This window comes from Lepidochelys kempii, chromosome 24, assembly GCF_965140265.1.
Source record: "Lepidochelys kempii isolate rLepKem1 chromosome 24, rLepKem1.hap2, whole genome shotgun sequence".
Classification (NCBI taxonomy): domain Eukaryota; kingdom Metazoa; phylum Chordata; order Testudines; family Cheloniidae; genus Lepidochelys; species Lepidochelys kempii.
Window position 1 is genome coordinate 10226357 of NC_133279.1, and position 22068 is coordinate 10248424.

At 52.9% G+C, this 22068-nt stretch overlaps 1 protein-coding gene across 2 annotated transcripts; it reads right to left on the reverse strand.

The window, feature by feature from the left end:
• Positions 1-301: 301 nt before the first annotated feature.
• On the reverse strand, positions 302-21827 carry FCER1G (Fc epsilon receptor Ig). Of its 2 annotated transcripts, none has more exons than XM_073322976.1 (5): positions 21051-21827; positions 8582-8673; positions 7301-7348; positions 4030-4050; positions 302-3055 (listed from the first exon to the last, which is right to left on the reverse strand). In XM_073322976.1, the coding sequence occupies exons 1-5, from the start codon at positions 21103-21105 to the stop codon at positions 2999-3001; spliced, it is 273 nt and encodes a 90-aa protein (XP_073179077.1). In that variant the 5' UTR covers positions 21106-21827; the 3' UTR covers positions 302-2998. The 2 variants fall into 2 exon arrangements, with proteins under 2 accessions (XP_073179077.1, XP_073179076.1); XM_073322975.1 differs by having other exon boundaries at positions 4030-4053; positions 21051-21824.
• Positions 21828-22068: the final 241 nt, after the last annotated feature.

Below are 22068 nucleotides of genomic sequence, written 5' to 3' on the forward strand. Positions count from 1 at the left end.
TGGCTTTGCAATGTCATGGGGTATAATACCGCTGCTTAAAGCTTTATTTAAAAATAAAATTTTTAAGCATTCAGCTCAATAAAAAAAAAGGGGGTGTCTATTCTTCAAGGAGGACTTGTGGCACCTTAGAGACTAACCAATTTATTAGAGCATAAGCTTTCGTGAGCTACAGCTCACTTCCTCAGATGCATATATGATATGCATCTGAGGAAGTGAGCTGTAGCTCACGAAAGCTTATGCTCTAATAAATTGGTTAGTCTCTAAGGTGCCACAAGTCCTCCTTTTCTTTTTGCGAATACAGACTAACACGGCTGTTACTCTGAAACCTATTCTTCAAGGGTTACATTGGCAGAAAGAGATCCAGGTGCTCCTAGAATAAACAGCTCTGCACACTTCAACATTTTGTCCTAGCATTGGTAGAAACTGATGTACACCTTCTCCTGGTGTTTCTGGAGCCTGTTGCTGGACCAGTGGAGAAAAGTGATCCAGAGGCAATACCCAAAACAAGCCATGTACGATAAGAAGCAATGGGAAGGGAGCAGCATTCAACTATACACACGAAAGCCTTGATCTGATGGCTCAGGAACGCAGAGGGATGATTTGCTCCTGATAAGCCCTAACAGCATGGTCAAAAATTCCCTGCGCTTACTCTAGTTGCGATACCCAGGTATGTTGCTCTTATGAAAAGATTCCAACTGATGCCCAGCTGCAATTGCACCTTTTGGTAGGATTGCTGTGTGCCCGTCTGCCAGGGCTAGGCAGATCCCAAAATGAGATTGCACTTGAAAACCTAATATTTGAAAAGGGGTCCTCTTCAACTTACCTGCGAAGCTCTGAGGTCAGGGGCCTGTCTTTCTTTTGCAGGAGTTTATGGGATGACTTATATCTAACACAGAGCTTTCCTGTGCCTACCACCGGCCCTATCCATCAGCGATGGCACCAGTTCTTTCATGGAAAATACCAGGCCTTGAACTTGGGACTCAGCAGGGGAAGGTGAAGTTTTAAAATGTAAAGCCCTGAGGTTCAGAATTCCATGGACACAAATGGCCCATCACACAGGGAGCAGGGAATGGGTGTGTGGGGGCCAACAGGGACTGCAGGCACAGCTACGGTAAATGCAGGTACAAATCAGGCACCCGAATATTCACAGGCAGTTCTGAAAATCTGGGCCTGTCAATAATTTATAAAAATTGTGCTGTAAATTCACTGCTGTGGGTTGCTGAAGGACCACCTTAGAGGTGGGGGCCCTCTGTCTAGTGATGGGCCAGAGGCAGCGCGGGTACCAGCAGGAGAAGTACATTACCTCCTGCTCCACTGGGACCTGGACGGAAACCTACCAACCCTTTTCCCAGGGTGTATTTATTCACCATCAGAGGGCAATGATCTGTGCACCTGCAGCCTGGATGGGATTTGAACTGGGAACCTAGAGGTGAAAGCTAATCGTAGCATCTCAGCCTGGCCCAGTTCTATTTCTGATCTCAAACACTGGCTTCAAGAGCTTTTCAGCTCTTTACAACTCCAGTGAAAGGGGGAGGTGCTATCCTCAGCCTCATCACTCCCTTTATCAACCTGTGTTACTACGCCTACCCATGTGCAAAGGAAGACCAGCCAAAGGGTGACAGCAGAACCTAGCAAATGCCTTTCCTCTGAGTCTGAACTGAGCCGCCCTTTAGCCCCACGCCATCAGGCCATCTAAGGGAAATGTTATACCCACATCTCCATCACTGATAAACCAGCAGCCACCACTGAGGTCAGGCCAGGGAAATAGAAGCCATGTGGCAGACATGGAGCAGGGAGCCGGCATAGTATTAAGTCTCTGTCTGTGGAAGCACAGACGCTGTGGTGTGGGCCGCCTCTGTGCACCAAGGCAAAGCCATCAAGGCAGCCAAAACACATGACCAAAGCCAGTGACTTACAAGCACAGAGAAGGGAATATTCCCTGCTCCCCAGGACAGACAATATCATTACCAGGGAGCAAGCGAGAAGTAATTCTTCCACTCTACTCCGCACTGATTAGGCCTCGGCTGGAGTATTGTGTTCAGTTCTGGGCGCCATATTTCAGGAAGGATGTGGACAAATTGGAGAAAGTCCAGAGAAGAGTGACAAAGATGAAAACATGAGCTATGAGGGAAGATTGAAAAAACTGGGTTTGTTTAGTCTGGAGAAGAGAAGACTGAGGGGGGACGTAACAGTTTTCAAGCACAGAAAAGGTTGTTACAAGGAGGAGGGAGGTTAAATTGTTCTCCTTTAACCTTTGAGGAGAGGACAAGAAGCAATGGGCTTAAATTGCAGCAAGGGTGGTTTAGGTTGGACATTAGGAAAAATTTCCTGTCAGGGTAGTTAAATACTGGAATAAATTGCCTAGGGAGGTTGTGGAATCTCCATCATTGGAGATTTTTAAGAGCTGGTTAGACAAACACCTGTCAAGGGTGGTCTAGATAATACTTAGTCCTGCCATAAGTCCAGGGGACTGGACTAGATGACCTCTCAAGGTCACCTTCCAGTCCTACAATTCTATGATTCTCCATTGGTCCAGAGGTTTCCAAGAGATGCTCAGGAGGGTTTAGGTGTTTGCATTATAGTTCTTGACTGTACAGGGTAGACAAGGTGCTTTGCTGCTGAAGGGAACCGTGCATGGAACCGTACCTTCGTCTCACTGGAGACTCGCTGTGTGGCATTGGTGACAGGCACAAGGGAAAGAATATCTACAGGTCTTCAGCACCGGAAACACAAGAGAGGTGGGATAGGAAAGGCTGATCCTGCAGAGTCTCGGAGCAATGTACAGCTAGGGGAAGGATGTCTTACATGTAAACGAGCAGGGGCACAACACCCCCACCCCCAGCATTTCAGCATGTGGGGGCAACTGGGAACCACTGGTTTCAACAAAGTTGTTTCTTTGCTGAGACTGGGGAGGAACTCATATAAATCACTCTTGGGACACCTGCTCCCCCTTCAACCTCATTCTGCAGAGGCTGTACCCGGGGCTACAGCTGGGCTCCTAATTGGGCTTGGTCTGGAGGGTTTCATAGGTCTCCTGGTTCTGAGTGCTGAGCCCCTGTAAGGAAGAAGAGGAGACAGAAGTGGTGGTGGGGATTAGGATTTTGGTTCCAAATGGGACTCATGAAATAATTCAAATTAACTAAGCCTGGGGCTAGGGGAGTGAAATCTTTGGGAGAGATGGAGCCGGTGGCTGAGCTCCAAATCCGACTCCAGAAGCAGGGTGGGTTTTCTCTCCAGGTCAGACTAGAGCTGGAAAAGCCTGTCCAGGCCCCCCCGCCCCGCCCCGCCCCGCAGTGCAGGAGTGTTCCCTGCTTTATGTGCCCAGGGCTCAGCCTCCTCTGACAGCCCTTCACTCTAGGTAGAACATCAGCAGCTGTCTCGGCCATTCCCTGCAGGTCTCACGAGATGTTAATACACATCTGAATCAGGTGCACAGAGCAAGGGCCGGTTTGTGACGCTGCCCAGAAAAACCTCCTGCTCCTTACTCAATACCCTAGAAGAACCTAGAAAAGGGCTCCCGGATATAAGCAAAGCAGCAGAGTCTGAGCAGCACAGCTGATGTTTGCATTGTGGGACCCATCCAAAAATACCCAAAACACAGTGTTTTCATGCTGGTGAGAGGGACCAAATTGGCACCCCCGAGACTCGTGCCCTCTAGTCACCCACAAGGCAGCAGCAGCATCTCCCTCTGGTAATGGCCCTGCCCTACAGGGGCACTATCAGGAAGCTCAGTCTTTGTGCTGACTACCAGCGAGGTGTCCAATTAGTGCCGACGGTGGTTTGGTGATGTGGATACCTGCCTAATACACAATGGACTGAAAACAGCCCTTGCAGTGGCTGTTACCACAGTCATCAGATGGAGATGAGTTTCAGCGTTATTATGGAATAACATTGATTAATTAATTCAAAATACAGCTGTGCCATATCAATTGCATCCTCTTGGCACCTTGGGGGCTGGTGAAAGGGACCAAGTCCTATGCAAGTGATTGCATGTGGCAGCAAACAGGGTGGGGAAGTTTGGGTACTTACAGTATAGATCCCTTCTTCTTTCTGCTGCACAAAGAGAAAGAGAAAGAGAAAGAGAGATAAGTCAGAAGGAACAAGAAGCAAAATAACAGAAACAGCCACTTCCTCCCCCACACTGTGTTATGACACAGACTGGGGGGGAGACGGGGTCTGTCTGCACCAACCAACCCCCAGCTTTCACCCAGCTCCGACACTCAGCCCAAAGCTGGAATTCTTGGAAGCTTGAAAAATAAGTTAACTTTCTTTCTTTTTCTTTCTTTCTATGCAGCTGCCTCTGCACGTGTGGTTTTGGCTGGATGCAGAAGTGGATATTCTGAACTATCCTGGGCCTACAGTTTTTTTATTTCATCCCATTCCTCCCCCTTTCCACCCCCACCCCCCACAGAATTCCCCTCCTGTCTTGTGTTTTTCACCTATTGTTTGTTCCCCTGCCCCCCACTAGCCACACCGGACAGAGGGAGCTCCGTCAGCCTTACTCAGCCATTAATGCTTTCAGGCCCCACTCCTCTTTGAATTACCCTCTGCCAGTATCTCCACGATACCAAGGTGCTTACGATGCTGCCATGTCGTATATTGTGGGGTTGGTCTCGCCACTGGCTGTAAAAGAGCGTAAAGGACTCCCAAGATACGATGTGTCTGTGCACACAGCTCAAAATCACACCAGTGTCCCTCCGGCACTGCGCTCCTCTGGCTGGCGCCCCACAGCAGGGCAGCTCTCCTGCGGTCTCTCGCTCACTCTGTCTGAGCATTGGGTGATTTTCCTCTGTCTTCCCATGGCCTCACAACCGGTCCCCACTTAGTATCAATATGCATCAGTACTGGGCCCTATGCCGTCTTCCTCTGGGCCATTAAGGAACGTATTAAATGAGGCAATGCCCAGCACTGATCCCTGTCACCTCCCCCAGCCAATTGCTTTAATCATGTGCCTTTTTTAACCCCTTTAGCCAGTTTTCACTCCATGTGCCTCCATGCCAGTTTACCTGGCCTTTTCAAGGAAGATTTTGACAGAGGATGTGTCAAACACTGCACTGAAATCCAGCCTCTGCTGCATTCTCTTGACCCAGGAAATTCATAACTGCATGCAAAAGGCAATCAGCTCTGTCTGGCATGAAGTGTTTGCTATAAACCCTCTGCGCTGCCCATTCCTGGAGGCCTCTCCATTTCCTTTGGTATGGGGTGCTCATGGCACTCAGTGGTTTATTCTCACATAGCTAACAAGGTGGCTACTGCTGTGCGTGCTCTGTACCAGAGCTGCCTGGCAGTGGAACTGTGCTGTCTTCCTAGCTCAAACAGCCAGCAGCTGAGTTCTTCTCAGCCAGTCTCTCTGGCTTCCCCAATCAGGCTGGGGCTCATTTTGCAGCCAGGGGCACACACGCCTCAGGATGTTTGGAATCACTTGGTGGATTCTCCAAAAGCTTAGATTCTTCTCCGGGGGGATCAGAGTCCCAAATCTCCAGCCAGATTTCTCAGGAAACTTCCCATGCTTCGAAAGAGAGGGAGACACCCTGAGCACAACCTGCCTCCAGACACATCGGGGCGGCTGGTTCAAACCAGGGGCACAACCAAGTTAACTGAACATTTACAAACCACTTCCAGCCTGAGAATGGGGAATGCCTAGGCAGACGGGCATCAGGCACCGTGAACCTTGTTCCCCAGCCCAAGGGGATAGAAATGAGGGTTTGCAGGCTCTATTTCAACTTGCTCAGGTGAAAGGAGGAGGAGAGGCATATCCCACCTAGCCCATGCACCCGGGCATCACGGGACACACTACAGCAACTCCTCCAGGGCTTTGCCCGCTCCAGCTTTGCTCCTGTCTTTTTATATGTGTGTGCGTTTAACGCTGATGAAAGGTGCCACGGGGCGGGAGGGGCATAAGCCTGTCATGGAGTCCCTGGGCGATGCTCTGGAACTGCTCCCTACGAAGCCAGGCAGGACTCTGGGGAAGTCTCCTTTCTGTGAGCAGACTGTCTGCAGGACACACAGCTCACCGGCTTCGACCTTCCTGGGTCTGACCTCGGAGCATTCAGCATCCTCTGCCCCTCCCTGTGCTTCCCCCAGCGAGTCCACCCAGGCAGGCTCCTGGGGAAGCCAGAGGGTCCTGCACCCCAACTCCGCAGTCAGACGTGACTCTCAGCCAGCCAGTAAAACAGAGGTTTATTAGACGACAGGAACATGGTCTAACACAGAGCTTGTAGGTGCAGAGAACAGGACCCCTCAGCCGGGTCCATTTTGGGGGGCAGTGAGCCAGACAACCACATCTGTACTTCACTCCATGTCCCCAGCCAGCCTCAGACTGAAACTCTCTCCAGCCCCTCCTCCTCTGGGCTTTGTCCCTTTCCCGGGCCAGGAGGTCACCTGATTCCTTTGTTCTCCAACCCTTTAGCTCTCACCTCGCAGGGGGGAAGGGCCAGGCCATCAGTTGCCAGGAAACAGGGTGTCGGCCACTGTCTATGTCCAGACCCCTGCACACACCTGCCTTCTAGGGCTCTGCAATGATCATACATCCTTATCCCATCATCTAGATATTTAAGAACTGCCTAGGGGAAACTGAGGCACCCTCACACTATTCAGAGGAAACATTAAGAACAGTCCCACTTCGTCACAAAGCCCACTGAGGACAAATAGCCCCATCCCTTCAAATGAGGGAGTGGCTACAAAGTGCAGAAGCCAAGTGGAACAACAAATGAAAAAAAACAAGAATGGACGTGAAGGGCAAAGGTGAAAAAGAAGGGAACAGGCTAAACCTCAGCAGGACTAGAACAGAGCCGGGACTGTCCCCCGGGACACATTGGGACACAGCACCAGTACATCACGCACAGATCTCAGAGGACTTTGCAAAGGTGGGTCAGCGCCATCATTCACATTCAGAGACAGGGAAACTGACTTGCCTGCAGTCAAACTGCAAATTAGTGGGAGAGGTGGGATTAGGTTCAGGGTCCCTTGAGTGTTTCCCACTGCCCCACATGGCCTTCCTGCTCTGCAGTGTAAGGCCCCAAACATCAGCACAGAACAAACTCATCCTCAATGTGCCCATGCAAAATTACTCCCCACCCCAGCAAAGCCCTTAGCCCCTTGGCCCCACTCCTCCCAGTGGACCCCAAGAGGAGAGCTGTGCTGTGCAGCGCAACCAAAGACCCCGCAGATCTGGGCTCTGTTGGACCAGGGTCAGTGAGACACCGACGAAAGCAAGAGATGCAGTGGATGATTTGAACTGTCTACTACGCCCACAAGGCCCTGGCAAAGGAGTGACCGACAGGAAGCAGAGAGGACTTACACTATAGGCTGTGCTGGGGACAGCTTTTGAGGCATTTCGAACCTGGAGCTGAAAAAGGAAACGAAAAGCATGAATTAAAGAACAAATAGCCCCTGAAACAGTTTGGGGGCAGATTCTCAGCTGAAGGGAGGGACGCGGGGACTTCCAATATCCAGCAATATAGAGCAGCCCTGGGGCTGCACTAAACTGCACCAGCTAAGTCTGGACCACATGCTATTATATCCCTCAGCACTGGGACCGGTATGGTCCCCATCACTGCCATAGCTAAGCACCTCCCACGCCTGGCGGTGTTTCCCTCACACAGCCCTGGGAGGCAGTTCAGTGTACAGATGGGGAGATGAGGCACAGGGGCTCTGGGGCTTGCCTCAGGGCACACTGGATACGTCCACACTGCAGCAGGGAGCGTGCTTCCCAGCTCAGGCCGCCAGACATGCACTAGCTCCACCCCAGCTAGTGCAGCCCCAGCAGCTGGGCCTCGCCACCCAAGGACGAACCCAGAGGCTCCGGGTGGGTTTGTACTCAGGCAGGCACGGGCCTGAGCTGCTGCCGTGGTCCCCCTGGCTACACGGCCTTTTCCACGCCTGTCGACCCTATTGGCGTAGATGCACCTATGGCAGAGCCTGGAATTGGCTCCAGGTCTCCCCCCGAGAGCCTGAACAATTGGGCCACCCTTCTTTCTGAAAGGGAGGGGTGATGCTCCCCCGTGCCAGCTGGGTTTTGCTGGAGTGTCTCATACGCCACTCACCCCTCATGTCTCCCCTCCCACCTCTTCTCCACCCCCTGTGCTGGTAGCCGACAAAAGGGAGGCGTAGGAGTCAGCTGTGCCGGCTGGGAGCTCCTCTAGAATAACCCCAGCAGAGAGGCCAAGGGCCAGCGCGTTGCAAGGGGAGCAGAGCAGTGCTGAGAACTGGCCTTTCTCATCTCTTTTTACTCCCATTCCATTTTTTCCAAAAGGTAAATTTGCTGCTCCTAAACGTGAGAGCCAGCAGTGCTGGCTGGTGTGAGACAGACTGGGCCAGCTTCCCCCACGGCTCTGCCAGTGCACCTCGGTCTGGAGCTGCCGCTCCCCCTGCAGCACTGCTCTGCTGAGGCTCCCCAAGCTTTGCCCGGCAGAGGCCCTTGTCCCCCGAGCAACCACGAGCCACTGAGGAGATGGAGCCTCCCAACCCCATGGTGTTTCTGGAGCAGAAGGGCCGGAACAGTAACCCTCCGCCCCCCGAGCAGCAGGCCCGTCGGGGGTCACCTAAAGAGAGGCGAGAATGGCCAGGCCCCGGGACTCACCTTCAGGCGGCAGTAGAGCACTGTGAGGATGATGCCATAGATGAACAGGATGGCGTCCAGGACGTAACACAGCTCGGGTTCGGCCAGCGCCTCTGCGGGGAGGAGAGGTGTCGTTAGCTTTCTGGTGAGGGGGAGAGGGAATGCTGCATGGGGGGGCTGCACCGCCATCGTCCCGCCAAGCCCAGCAGGAACGGGCATTCCAGGGCACAGAATGAGTCACCGCAATCCTGGCATTTGCTGGAGAGTGGAGCAGCTGCCCAACACCAGGATTTGCAGGCTGGAGCATCGGTGCAGGACCAGGCTCTCGCGCTGCCCATGTCAGAGTGAGTGGGCAGCTTGCCTTCAAGGCAGGAAACATGGGACCTCTGCTGAGGTTTCCTGCTGGGTCAGGGACTGAGCCCCGTCGCATCCAAGCCGGATTTTGGTGTACCCCAGCCCCACCAGAAACGCAGACCCTCGAGGTGGGAAAGGCCTCTCCCAGCAGCTAGCCGCTTCTGCCGCCCACCCAGCCACTGGAGCCCGCTCCTCATTTGGCCAGCCCAGTTTTGAATATCCCAAGTGATGGGGTTTCCACCACTTCCCTGGGGAGGCTCCTCTCCCCTGGCTGATACACCCTTCGCTCAGGGCTGAATTTCCTCATGCTTCCCCCTAAGTCACCCTTCGGAGCTCTTCCCCTCCTCAAACACCTGCAGACGAGTATCCGTCCCACCCACCCAGCCCCACCCCAGGGCCCCCCTGAGCGAAGCTAGACAGTGTCAGCTCCTTCACTCTCCCCCCAGCCCCTGAAACTCACTTTTCTCTGAATTCCCTCCAGTTTGGCTGCATCTTCCTGGCCCTGAGGTGCCCACACCACACTTTACATGTGATCACACCGGAACTGGATGGATAGATAGATAGATAGATAGATAGATAGATAGATAGATAGATATAGAGGGGGTGTATAGGGAGAGAGAAAGAGAGAGAGAGAGAGGTGGGGTGTATGGGGATAGACAGACAGATAGAGGGGGTATATGGGGATAGATTGATAGATAGATAGATAGATAGATTAGATGGGGGTGTATGGGAAGAGTTTGATAGACAGACACAGTCAGACAGATAGCCCTGCTTTGTGATGCAGTGCCTTTGCTGATGCAGCTCGGTATACCCTTGTGCGCATCCTTGCAACCCCACACCCATCACTGCTGGTTCTCGTTACCAGGCTGCCCTGAGCCCCTCACTTAAACCAGGCTGGACAAAGTGGCCCATGGGGAACCATCCCACACTGGCCCCTTGGGGAAGGACTGGACAATCTAATGGGCCTCTGTGGACTTACAGCCATTAGACCAAACAGCTGGCGCAGACAAAACCATATCCCTGCATTAGTTTGGTGCTAACTAATGAAATTCCCCATTGGCCAGTGACAGACCTGGCACCCCTTCCGGACCACGTTAGGCCCTTCCAATACCAGGGCTGAAGTCCTGGCCCCATTGAAGTCAGTGAGAGTTTGGCCATTAACTTCAGCGGAGCTAGGATTACACCTCAGATGTTCATGGCTCAACCAACCAGAGAGTGACTCAAAGCTCTTTGTGGGTCTATCATGTTGCTGGGAGGAACTTGGCGCTCTGGCTTTGTTACTAGAAATAGCTAAAGAGCTTGGCTCCAGACTAACAAGTTTGGAGTTATTTTAAAGTGACACTGTGAAGGGAACAGTCTCCAAATCTGGCCCTCCATGTCCTCTAAAAATACATGTTTACTTGCACAGTATCCTCCTAGCAGACTCAAAGAGTATCACTGGGTTTGAATAGAGATGGGATGATGTTTTAGCCAGCAGGGACATTCTAGTTATACTAGCCAAAATAAGGACAATCAGATCTCATGCTTCAGGGCATTGTGCCTCATGGGTCAGGAAGGAAGTGGCCTTTCTCCTTCCTCGGAAAGATCAGGTTCTGTCCTCTGCTGGAGGCAGGATCATGGGTTGGATGGACAGGTGCTTGATGCACTGTTTCCAGCCCTCTGTTCCTAACTGCAATGATATTATTACCCTCTGCCTGCCTAGCGACAAACCCTCTAGTGCTGTGAGATCTCCAGTTGTCTCACCCTCTGCCCAGGACTCTGGATCTCCTGTGCTCTGGATGTGAAGTGCACCTGACACAAGGAGCTGGGAGATGTGGGAACCTCAAACCTTCCCATTAACACCACAAGGAGCTTGGAATTTTGTCCTGTTTCCTTTCATAGAACAGACATGAGTCCAGGGCACAGTGGGGAACGCAGCATGCTGGAAGCTGGCAGAGCTCAGGGCAATAACAACCAATTTGAATGCATTGGCCCCTCAGGCCTTAAGACATCTGGGAGCCTTCAGAAAAGTTACTCTACAAATAAACCACAGAGGAAGGGCCCATGAGACCTAGTTAGGGCCCTTTGTTTTCGGTTTTTATTTTATTTAATTTTTCCCAGGAATTTATCAGTGTTTATTACTACAACAACAGAAACAGCTGAAAATGGGTGCAAAAAGCTATTAATAATATTTCTGGGTAAATATCAGGGTTTATTTTGGTGGACGGAAGGGCAGGGAGGAAAAGCATTCTGTAGATTAACTCTTTGATTAATAAAAAGAAAAGGAGGACTTGTGGCACCTTAGAGACTAACCAATTTATTTGAGCATGAGCTTTCGTGAGCTACAGCTCACTTAGAATCATAGAATCATAGAATATCAGGGTTGGAAGGGACCCCAGAAGGTCATCTAGTCCAACCCCCTGCTCAAAGCAGGACCAATTCCCAGTTAAATCATCCCAGCCAGGGCTTTGTCAAGCCTGACCTTAAAAACCTCTAAGGAAGGAGATTCTACCACCTCCCTAGGTAACGCATTCCAGTGTTTCACCACCCTCTTAGTGAAAAAGTTTTTCCTAATATCCAATCTAAACCTCCCCCACTTCATCGGATGCATCACGAAAGCTTCTGCTCAAATAAATTGGTTAGTCTCTAAGGTGCCACAAGTCCTCCTTTTCTTTTTTTCTTTTTGCAAATACAGACTGCAGCTGCTATTCTGAAACTCTTTGATTAATGGAACTCAGTGTGGTTTGCTGCAGAATTAAAATGCTGACAGCTTGAAATGTGTCCATGGGGGGGGGGTGAGGTTCATCAGCATGTTCAGGTGCACATGCACTTCAGAGCACTACTTCATACGCTACAGGACGCAGCACAGCCTAGTGGTTAGAGAGTGACTGGGAATCAGGAAACTGAGTCACCCACCTATAGCAGTTGCTCAGAGATCTATGAGCTGAATGCACTATCAGCCCTTTGCATGTGCCTAGCAAACATATCCGCGAAACCTCCCGGCACCCACTAGGCAAGTCAGAATCATTATCCTTGTGCTGAGGCTCAGAGGGGGAAGTGACGTCCCCAAGGTCCTTAGCCAGCCAGCTGAGAGCAGACCAGAACCCAGGCGTCCTGATTCCTAGTGCACTGATGTATAGTCCACAGAGAGATCCTGGCGGCAGTCGGCTGCTCTTTTTCCATGTTGGGGTGGGCAGGGACTCAGGGCACAATGCTGGTCATGCAGGGCTCCTTGGTGAAATCAGCCTGGCCTTCCCGGAGAACAGACAGTCGGAGAAGAGAGGGAGTGGGGGAGGTAAGAGCTTACTGGGGTACGGCAGGCACCGTACGGCCAGGGCAGAGAGACTCCCTAGCCTCCATCACTGCATGCTGGGAGATGGGGGCTCCAGGAACACCTCGTATCTGGACACAACACTCCGAATCCCAATGGCTCTGGCTGCAGTGGTGGAGGGGGGCCACGCTGTACCAGCGCTTAGCTCCCCGTGCTGCCTGCCGCTCAGATCACAGGTTCGTTTCAAGTCTTGGAATGGGGCTGGAGTCTGGTCACTCTGGGCCCGTGCACTCCCCAGCACGCTCGTCCTTCCAGCAGAGGCATTCGGGCTCACGGAGCCGGGACCCAGCTTTGGGGAGGGGGCGTTGTGGGGGAGGGCCTAATATGGCTGCAGTGTAGCCCAACCCTCACCCTCTCCCCAGGACATAGCAGCACCCGGCCGTTCAGACAAGCGTTATGTGAGGTGCCCGACAGACACAGGCCCCCCGGCCCTGCCACTGTGAAACCAGCTGCACGGAAAGGAAGGGTCCTGCCACCTTGGTCTCACGAGAGGCTCCAATACTGAGATAAGAAACCCCTCCTCCCTGGGCCCCCTACTCCCCTCCAACCCCCCGAAGCCACCCAGGAGAGTCCTCTCGCAGCACAAAGCCAGAAATGAAAACCACGTCCGTGGCAGAAACTTGTTTCGAGCACTTTAGCCAACCGCTAGAGCGTCATGAAACCACAAGCAGCAGCGGCGGCCGGGGCGTTGTTTCTGCAGCCGGGATGTTGTCTCTGTGATCGCACCTGAGGCACTGAGCGGTAACAGGCCTCGCTGACAAACAATGTCTGAATCCTCTGCCCTTCCCCGGAGAGGCGAGCACACAGTGCCATTGCCAGGGCTGTGCGTCCCAGGGGCTGGTACAGGACTGCAGCGGCTTTCCCCAGCACTGGCCTCTGCTCACTCCCATCACCCGCCCGGCACTCACACCGCTCAGGTTTGGCCCGGCTGCCCCGCTGCCAGGACAAGGGGGGGGCCAGGCCACATTTGAGCGAGTGGCATTGCAAGCTGGTGCACGAGGTCACAGTACCATTCAGTTGGTTTGGGGAGTTTTTTCAGTGGTTGCAGGCCCTGAGCTGGGGCCTTGCTCATGACAGCTCTGTTCACTAGACACATCTGGAGGGGTTTCTCTGCTTGCCCCACGAGGAGAGCGCTGCATCCCCAGCAGCCCCAGGTCATCCCGTGACACGCTGGCAGAGGAGATGCTTGTTTTCAATGTATCAGATGGCATGGCTGTGCCCCGCACCCCCACCGGCTCATGGCCTCTATGCACCACAACTTTCTTGAGTTCATCCTTGTCAAGGTTCCTTCCCCACTCTGAACACTAGGGTACAGATGTGGGGACCAGCATGAAAGACCCCCTAAGCTTATTCTTACCAGTTTAGGTTAAAAACTTCCCCAAGGTACAAACTTTGCCTTGTCCTTGAACCGTATGCTGCCACCACCAAGCGTCTTACACAAAGACCAGGGGAAGAGCCCACTTAGAGACGTCTTCCCCCAAAATATCCCCCCAAGCCCTATACCCCCTTTCCTGGGGAAGGCTTGATAAGAATCCTCACCAATTTGTACAGGTGAACACAGACCCAAACCCTTGGATCTTAAGAACAATGAAAAAGCAATCAGGTTCTTATAAGAAGAATTTTAATTAAAGAAAAGGTAAAAGAATCACCTCTGTAAAATCAGGAGGGTAAATACCTTACAGGGTAATCAGATTCAAAACATAAAGAATCCCTCTAGGCAAAACCTTAAGTTACAAAAAGACACAAAAGCAGGAATCTACATTCCATTCAGCACAGCTTATTTTACCAGCCATTAAACAAAAGGAAATCTAACGCATTTCTAGCTAGATTACTTACTAACTAACAGGGGTTGTGAGTCTGCATTCCTGATCTGTTCCCGGCAAAAGCATCACCCAGAAAGACAGACTCTTTGTTCCCCCCACTCCAGATTTAAAAGTATCTTGTCCTCTCATTGGTCATTTTGGGTCAGGTGCCAGCTAGGTTACCTTAGCTTCTTAACCCTTTACAGGTGAGAGGGTTTTGCCTCTGGCCAGGAGGGATTTTATAACACTGTATACAGAAAGGTGGTTACCCTTCCCTTTATATTTATGACAATCCTTTTTACAAAACTATGATAAATTGTTTACAGAGTATGCCTTGTGACATGTCCCTAGAAAACTCATAATTCGCTGATCATTATTGTCCTGGTAAAATATGTATAGCAACATTGTATGTAAAGTTATAAGATTCTCCTGTATGATGTTGCTAAGGCATATTTCAAATCTGGGGAAGCAGCCCAAACCACTTCCTGAGGCTTTGTCTGCACTAGCACTTTTCTCAGCAAAACTTTTGCCAGCCAGGATTTGAAAAAAACATCCCCCTGACCAACATAAATTTCACTGACAAAAGTTTCAGTGTGGACAGAACTATGACGGCTCTCCTGCCGACATAGCTAACGCCGTTCATTGGGGGTGGTTTAATTATGCTGGCGGGAGAGTTCTCTCCCGCCAGCATAGAGCGGCTACACGGGAGACCTGACAGTTGCACAGCTGTACTGGAGTGTAAGGTCTGTAGTGTAGACATAGCCATCTCAGAGACAAAAGGCAATCAGATTCCTCAGCCAGTTGTCAACAAAATCAGATGGATTATCACCTGAGTAAGTGGCCATTCTTTGACAGGAAGAAGGGTGTGAGTGAGAAATTTACATCTTGGCAATCAAACAGCTGGCGAGGGAGATACTGTGTAGATAGACTGGTTGTCACCTGAACCCCAGCTGAAGAGCAGATTAGCAGCTGAAAGGAGGCCCGGAAAAGAAGAAGAAAAGATATAAAAATGAGGAACAGACACCCCAAATGATCTCTCCCTTCATCTCTACTCACAGCATCAACAACATTTGAAAGACAAAGAAAGCATCATTGAATGGGGGGAAGGGTCCTGGCTGGGGAGGAATCCAGCCACACTGCTGTGAGCATGTGGTGAAAGAAATCTTTGCTTTGAATTCACTTAGCTTCTTAAGTTAGGTATTAGTTTGTGTTTTACCTTTTATTTCTTTATAACCAATTCTGACTTTTATGGCTCATTACTTGTAATCACATAAAATCCATCTTTCTGTAGTTAATAAACTTGTTCTATTGTTTGATCTAAACCAGTGTGGGCTTGGATCGAAGTGTTTGGGAAACTTCATTTGAGATAACAGGGCCTGTGCATATAATTTTCTATTGATTAAACGATGGACTTTCTAGGAACTTGTATTGTCCAGAAGGAAAGAGCTGAGCAGTGCAAGATGCACATTTCCAGCGATAAATCTGGGACTGGAAAGTTGTTGGGGGTAAAGTACATGCTAGAGGCTGTGTGTGAGCAAGGCCAGGAGTGGGTGCTCTCACAGCAAAACAGTGTAAAAGGCATTCACGGTTGGAGAATTGAGGGGACACCGCTATTCACCTATCCAGATTGTACTCTGAGGAAAGTCACACTTCTGGTTTCAGGTCCCAGCCCCAGCTGCATCGCTCACCCCACCTCTGCAGCCTTTCCTGGTGGGGCACTGACTTGGCTTGGAGGATGCTCAGAGCTTTCTCTGCTGGCTCTGAAATGTAACCAGAACTGGATCCCCGGGGCCTTTTCTGTTTGGTCTCTCTGCCAACATTCAAGCAGGTGAACTTTCGTTCCCACCCATGTGCCAGGGCAGGAACCCTGTGAAGCTGCTTGGGCAACCGCCTTGGGGTGCTGGGGGTGCTCGGGAGGGACCGAATGGGGGGAGGGAGGCATCATTGCAAAGAGGAGCAGCAGTGTCAATGCCAGCAGGTTACACCACGGACTGCACTTCAGCTACATGGGGCTGCCCGGAAGTCTCTGCGAATTCCCGGGTAATGCAGCACAAACACTCAGTGCCAGCCCCCAGGGAGCACCTAGGCACAGTGCCACCACCACGAGCACCTGGGCACCTCTGGCCACTTGGCCACTCAGGGCTGGTGACAACTGACAGGGGGTGGCCTCAGGAGCCCATGAAGAAGCGGGGCCAGAGCCAGCAAGTGGGAAGGAGCAGCTCTGGGAGAGGTGAGGCAGGCCCCACCCTGGAGCAGGAACAGCCACAGGAGCGAGTGGGGAGAGGCAGGCCCCGAGGCCACGCGGGAAACACAGGCACTGGGCTGGCCTGCGGTTGCTGTTCCAGCCCAACGAGGGTTCTGTGGGGGTGAGGCACTCCTCTGCTCCCTCCCGTGCAGCCAGCTCTGGGGCACTGACTGCCTTCGGCTGGTCACTTCAGGTCACCAGGAGGGAACCCGTCTGCTTTGCAACAATAAGCCAGGAACAGCTGCTTTCCAGCAGTGGTGGGAGGGGTTTGGGGCGCACAGAGCCTGCGTCATCTGCCGCTGCAGGGAGCTGTCGGGGTGTTGCCGTCAGAGGCCACCTTACAGCGCATTGCTGGGAAACAGTAATGAAATCTGCCGGCTCTCCCCCAGACCCTGGGCCACGAACAGCTTTGGGGTCCTGCACAAGGGGACCTCTACAGAGGTGGGTGTAGGAAGCACCTTCGCCCAGCGTGGTCACCATTGCAGAAGGGCCCAAGTCTCATTGACAGTCCCAGGGAGAGTCAATGGACCAGCTAAGGGACACAGGCACCTTCAAAAATGTAACCCCGTGTCTTTGCATCTTCCCCAGGCAGGGTCCTGACACACTGCTTATGTGTGTGCACATGTGCATGTGAGTGGGGTTGTGCGTCTCTGAGTGAGTGTGTGCACACAGGTACGTATCATTGACGAATATACACTGGGCCGGCAGATCTATCTATATATATCACATTACCAATAGGTATTTTCCGCACCATACGTATATCGGTGTGCAGTAAGCACATAATTGTGATATAATGGAAGTTATATTGCTTAAATTGGCCTCACCGTTTTATATACCCCTGCTCACTTGTGCTACGGATCCCTTAACCTCTTGCAATCACTGAAGTAAGTGTTGGCGTAAGTCCCCAGGGAAGCTGTCAAGCCCAGGACAGACGAGTTACCATAGGAACAGGCATGCACCGGAAGGTCCCAAAGGAAGAGGCCAAGACATGACTGTTCTCCCCTGCTACAGAGCTAGTTCCTGCACATCGGGGGGCGGGGAGGAGAAGCAGAGCGGGGCGGCGCATTCAGGGGAGGAGGCGGAGGCGGAGCGGAGGTGAGCTGGGGCCGGGGGTGGGGCGGGGAGCTGCCGGTGGGTGCTCTGCACCCACCAAATTTTCCCCGTGGGTGCTCCAGGGCTGGAGCACCGTGGAGTCGGTGCCTAAGGTGCCACTTTTGGCCGGTTAAATTTAGAAGCCCTTTTAGAACCGGTTGTCCCTCGCGGAACTACCGGTTCTAAAGGGGCTTCTAAATTTAACAACCGGTTCTGGCGAACCGGTGCAAACCGGCTCCAGCTCACCACTGAGTACGGCTACACTCTTTGTTCCTAGCCGTGTTAAAACATATTGTTTGCTTGCGCCCAAGTACCAAGTGATCCAGATCACTCTCTGTCAGTGACCCGTCCTCTTCATTTACCACTGCCCCAATTTTTGTGTCATCTGCAAACTTTACCAGGAATGATTTTATGTTTTCTTCCAGGTCATTGATACAAATGTTAAATAACATAGGGCCAAGAACTGATCCCTGTGGTACCTCACTAGAAACACACCCTGTCATAAATATAAAGGGAAGGGTAAACACCTTTAAGATCCCTCCTGGCCAGAGGAAAAACCCTTTCACCTGTAAAGGGTTAAGAAGCTAAAATAACCTCGCTGGCACCTGACCAACATGACCAATGAGGAGACAAGATACTTTCAAAAGCTGGGGGGAGGGAGGAACAAAGTCCCTCTCTCTGTCTGTGTGTTGCTTTTGCCGGGGACAGAAGAGGAATGGAGTCTTAGAACTTAGTAAGTAATCTAGCTAGATATGCGTTAGATTCTGATTTCTTTAAACGGCTGAGAAAATAAGCTGTGCTGAATGGACTGTAGTTTCCTGGTTTTGTGTCTTTTTGTAACTTAAGGTTTTGCCTAGAGGGATTCTCTATGTTTTGAATCTGATTACCCTGTACGGTATTTACCATCCTGATTTTACAGAGGTGATTCTTCTTACGTTTTCTTCTATTAAAATTCTTCTTATAAGAACCTGATTGCTTTTTCATTGTTCTTAAGATCCAAGGGTTTGGGTCTGTGGTCACCTATGCAAATTGGTGAGGATTTTTATCAAACCTTCCCCAGGAAAGGGGGTGTAAGGTTTGGGAGGATTTTGGGGGGAAAGATGTTTCCAAACAGGAAATATATATACCTGTTAGACATTTGGTGGTGGCAGAGATAAAGTCCAAGGGCAAAAAGTAAAATAGTTTGTACCATGGGGAAGTTTTAACCTAAGCTGGTAAAAGTAAGCTTAGGAGGTTTTCATGCAGGTCCCCACATCTGTACCCTATAGTTCAGAGTGGGGACGGAACCTTGACACACCGGAGGATGACAATTCCCCATTTACAATGACAATTGGAGACCTATCAGATTTTTAATCAAACTGTCATGCAGTATCACGCCAAACGCCTCACAGAAGATTACATCCATTACATCAACACTGTTACTTTTATCAACCAAACGTGTAATCTCATCAAAAACAGATATCCCATTCCTTTGACAGGATCTACTTTCCATACAGCCGATCTCCCAAGTCTGAGTCTGGAATCCCATCCCCAGGTTTGTTTGTTTGGATCCCGAGTTAGGCTAACAGGGGCATATGAGGATCCCTTATAGAATCATAGAATATCAGGGTTGGAAGGGACCCCAGAAAGTCATCTAGTCCAACCCCCTGCTCGAAGCAGGACCAATTCCCAGTTAAATCATCAACCCTTCCAGCCTCAAAAACCAGAGGCAGAACACACACATCCAAGGCAAGGGGTTACACCCATCCCCTGGCCAGGCTGGCTTCCCATTCTTATTTAACCAGTCCCTCCCCCCATGCACCCTGCTCCCATTCCCCAACCACGGCCCATCTACCCATTCCCCAGATCTCAAGGGGAGACAGTGGAGTGATTCAGTCAATCGGCTGGTAGCGAAGGGGAGTGTTCCAGGACCCATGGTGTTGCCTTCGGATGGCATCCTTGGAATGCTTCCATATTCCAGACACACTGGGCATCCGGGGGGGAGCTCAGGAGGGGGAAGATCTGGTGTTTATGACCTGCCTTCGACCTCAGAGATCCCAAAGTACTTCCCACACTGGGTCCCAGCAGCCCTGCAGGGGTGGGGCAGCCAGGCGACAATCCCATTGAAGGCAGTGATAGGGAGGAGGGAAAATGCGGGACAGAGGATTTCTGTGCAAACCCTGACTTTTCGGATAGTGGCCCAGGGTCTGTAGGGTCCAGGCTGAAGGGACAGGGCTGGGGAGAGAGTCTCAGCCCAAAGGGAACACTCTAGAGAAAAGGCTTCTCCACTGAGAGTGTATAACACACACGATGGGGTTGGCAGAGGGGCCATGTGGGACAGAGGGGGCTCAAGGTGAGTGGCATGGGGCTGAGCAAGGATGGCAGGGAGCTGAGATGTGATTCCCTCAGTCCTAGAGCTGGAGCCACACTGGCTCTGGGTGCGTCTGTGCATGAGTGACGGGAGCCCTCCGGGAGCAGCCGGTCTGCGGGATGGTTAGTGGGACTGTATGTGGAGAGCCTGTGGCCTGCAAATGCAGATGGCGTGCAAACGAGGGCCAAGGGAACTGGCCCCACCCTAGCCCAGCTTCCCCTGGAACGTAACTCAGAACAGCAGCTGCCGGCAGGGCCTGGGCAGGGGTCCGTGCAAATGAGGGCCAAGGGAACTGGCCCCACCCTAGCCCGGCTTCCCCTGGAACGTAACTCAGAACAGCAGCTGCCGGTAGGGCCTGGGCAGGGGTCCATGCCAAGCCAGGGGGGGAACAACACTGGGCCTTTGCCCCGCTCCAGGGCCACAGCTGCACGTGGAGCTCCCATTAACAAGCCACGTGAAACCATCTGGGTGTCATTAGGGGCTGTTGGGCAGGGGATCACTTGTTTGGGTGTGACTGGCTTCCGCTTGCCCCTGGCCCCAGGCAGCCTGCCTAGCCCCAGCCCCAGCTCTTGGCTGCCCTGGGTGGTGCTCGGTGGGGTTTCACTTTCGGCACAGGGTGTCCAGCCTTGCAGCGGGAGGCGGGTGCAAAACAAAGCAAGAAGCTGCCCCCAGAACTGCCCCTAGTTAAAGCTCAAGCCAAAGCAGGTTGCTGCCCTGTGCCCCTGGCGTGACGGCCCTGGAGGGGCCGGTTTAGCACAGGCCCCTTCACCTCAGGACCACCCCCAGCACTGCGTGACCCCTGAGACGCCAGCCCTGCCAGTCAAACCCGCACTCTGCCCCCTTTCCAGGCCCCTAAAAGCCTCCAAGGTGCTTAGTCACCAACTCCTCCAGATCTGAAGAACCATCACTGCCCCTTTAGAGGTGCCCAGCCCAGGTCTGAAGAACCATCACTGCCCCTTTAGAGGTGCCCAGCCCAGCACTGGCTCCTCCAGAGCCAGAGGGGAAAGCAGCCCCCAGCCCCACCGCAGAGCTCGCACCCCCGAGGCCATGAGCCCCTGGGGATGGAGTGGCTTCCAGGGACCGTTCAGAACCAGCCCTCGAAAGGCTCGCCAGGCGCAGGGTCGGGCAGGACCCAGCAAGGCCCAATCACAGGCTCAGACCTGCTCCCAGCCAGGCGCTGCCTCCTCCGGCTCTCGGGCTTTCAAAAGACTCGGGACCCCCAGCAGCCGGCTCCCCGGCCTCCCCGAGGGTGCGCTCAGCTTGCCCTGCACACGAGGCCTGCCCCCGCGAGAAGGGCCAGAGCCCTGGGGCCGCCCGCAATGGCTCCCCACCCCTACCTGCGCCTTCGGCCCTGAGGAGCAGCAGCAGGCCGGCCACGAGCCACATCTTCATCCTGGCCGGCGGGGTCAAGCCAAGGAGCCACCGCACGAGTCCGATCGCTCCCTCGCCGGGGCTGGGATGGCAAAGGCAGCAGCGACTGCTCCACTCCGGCTGCTCGGCGGAGACACACTGTCCGGTGTGAGCTGGGGCTGGGCGCTGCAATTGACTCAGCAAGACGCCCCACAACCACAGAGCAACTCCTTCCTGCACTCCCCACTCGCTCCTTAACTCTTCACACAGCCCGAGCCTGGGCAGTTCCCTTTTCTCCAGGCTGCGGTTGCATTAGGGAACTGGCCTGGGTTCACGTGGGCCCAGGTCCCTTCCCGGAAGGGGCAGGGTGGGAGCCCACTGGTAATTGCTCAAGCGCTGGCGGAGCTGTGTATCCAAGGGCTGGGTGATGTCATTGACCCAGGCCACTGAGGGGCCCTTGGGGGCTGGCTAGGGCTCGGATTGGGGGCTGGTGACTCAGGCTGGTTTGAATCCATCCCGGCACCGCTCTTGCCCAGCTCCATCCCATCGCGCCTGCGTAGTCCCCCTAGAGAACGCTCCCCAAGCACTGCGCTCGGGCCCAGCCGGGGGCTGCTGCTCTTTCGCTCTGCTGGGTTTCACACCAGGTTCCTGACGAGGCGGTGCCCAGAGCCAAGTGCCATGGCTGGGTTTGAGCTAGCCCAGGTGGAGTCGTTCACACCTCACGCCATGGAGTCGCAACGGATCCACTTCAGCACCTTGCTGAGGTGCTCTGCCCTTCCCACGGGGCCCCCAGCTCCACACCAGCTGCCCCCTGGCTCCAGACCCAGCGCACAGGCCAAGTCCTTCCTAACCTCTAGGCTTCAGGGCCCGAGTGATGTGCCCCTGCCCTGGTGCCCTGCCTAGCAGGTACCAACCTGGCAGGGGGTAGTTCTCTGCTAAGCGGGATCAGGCTGGGGCAGGAACAGTCTGCCTCCCTCCCTGCAGCTGCCTCGAGCACCCTTTGCC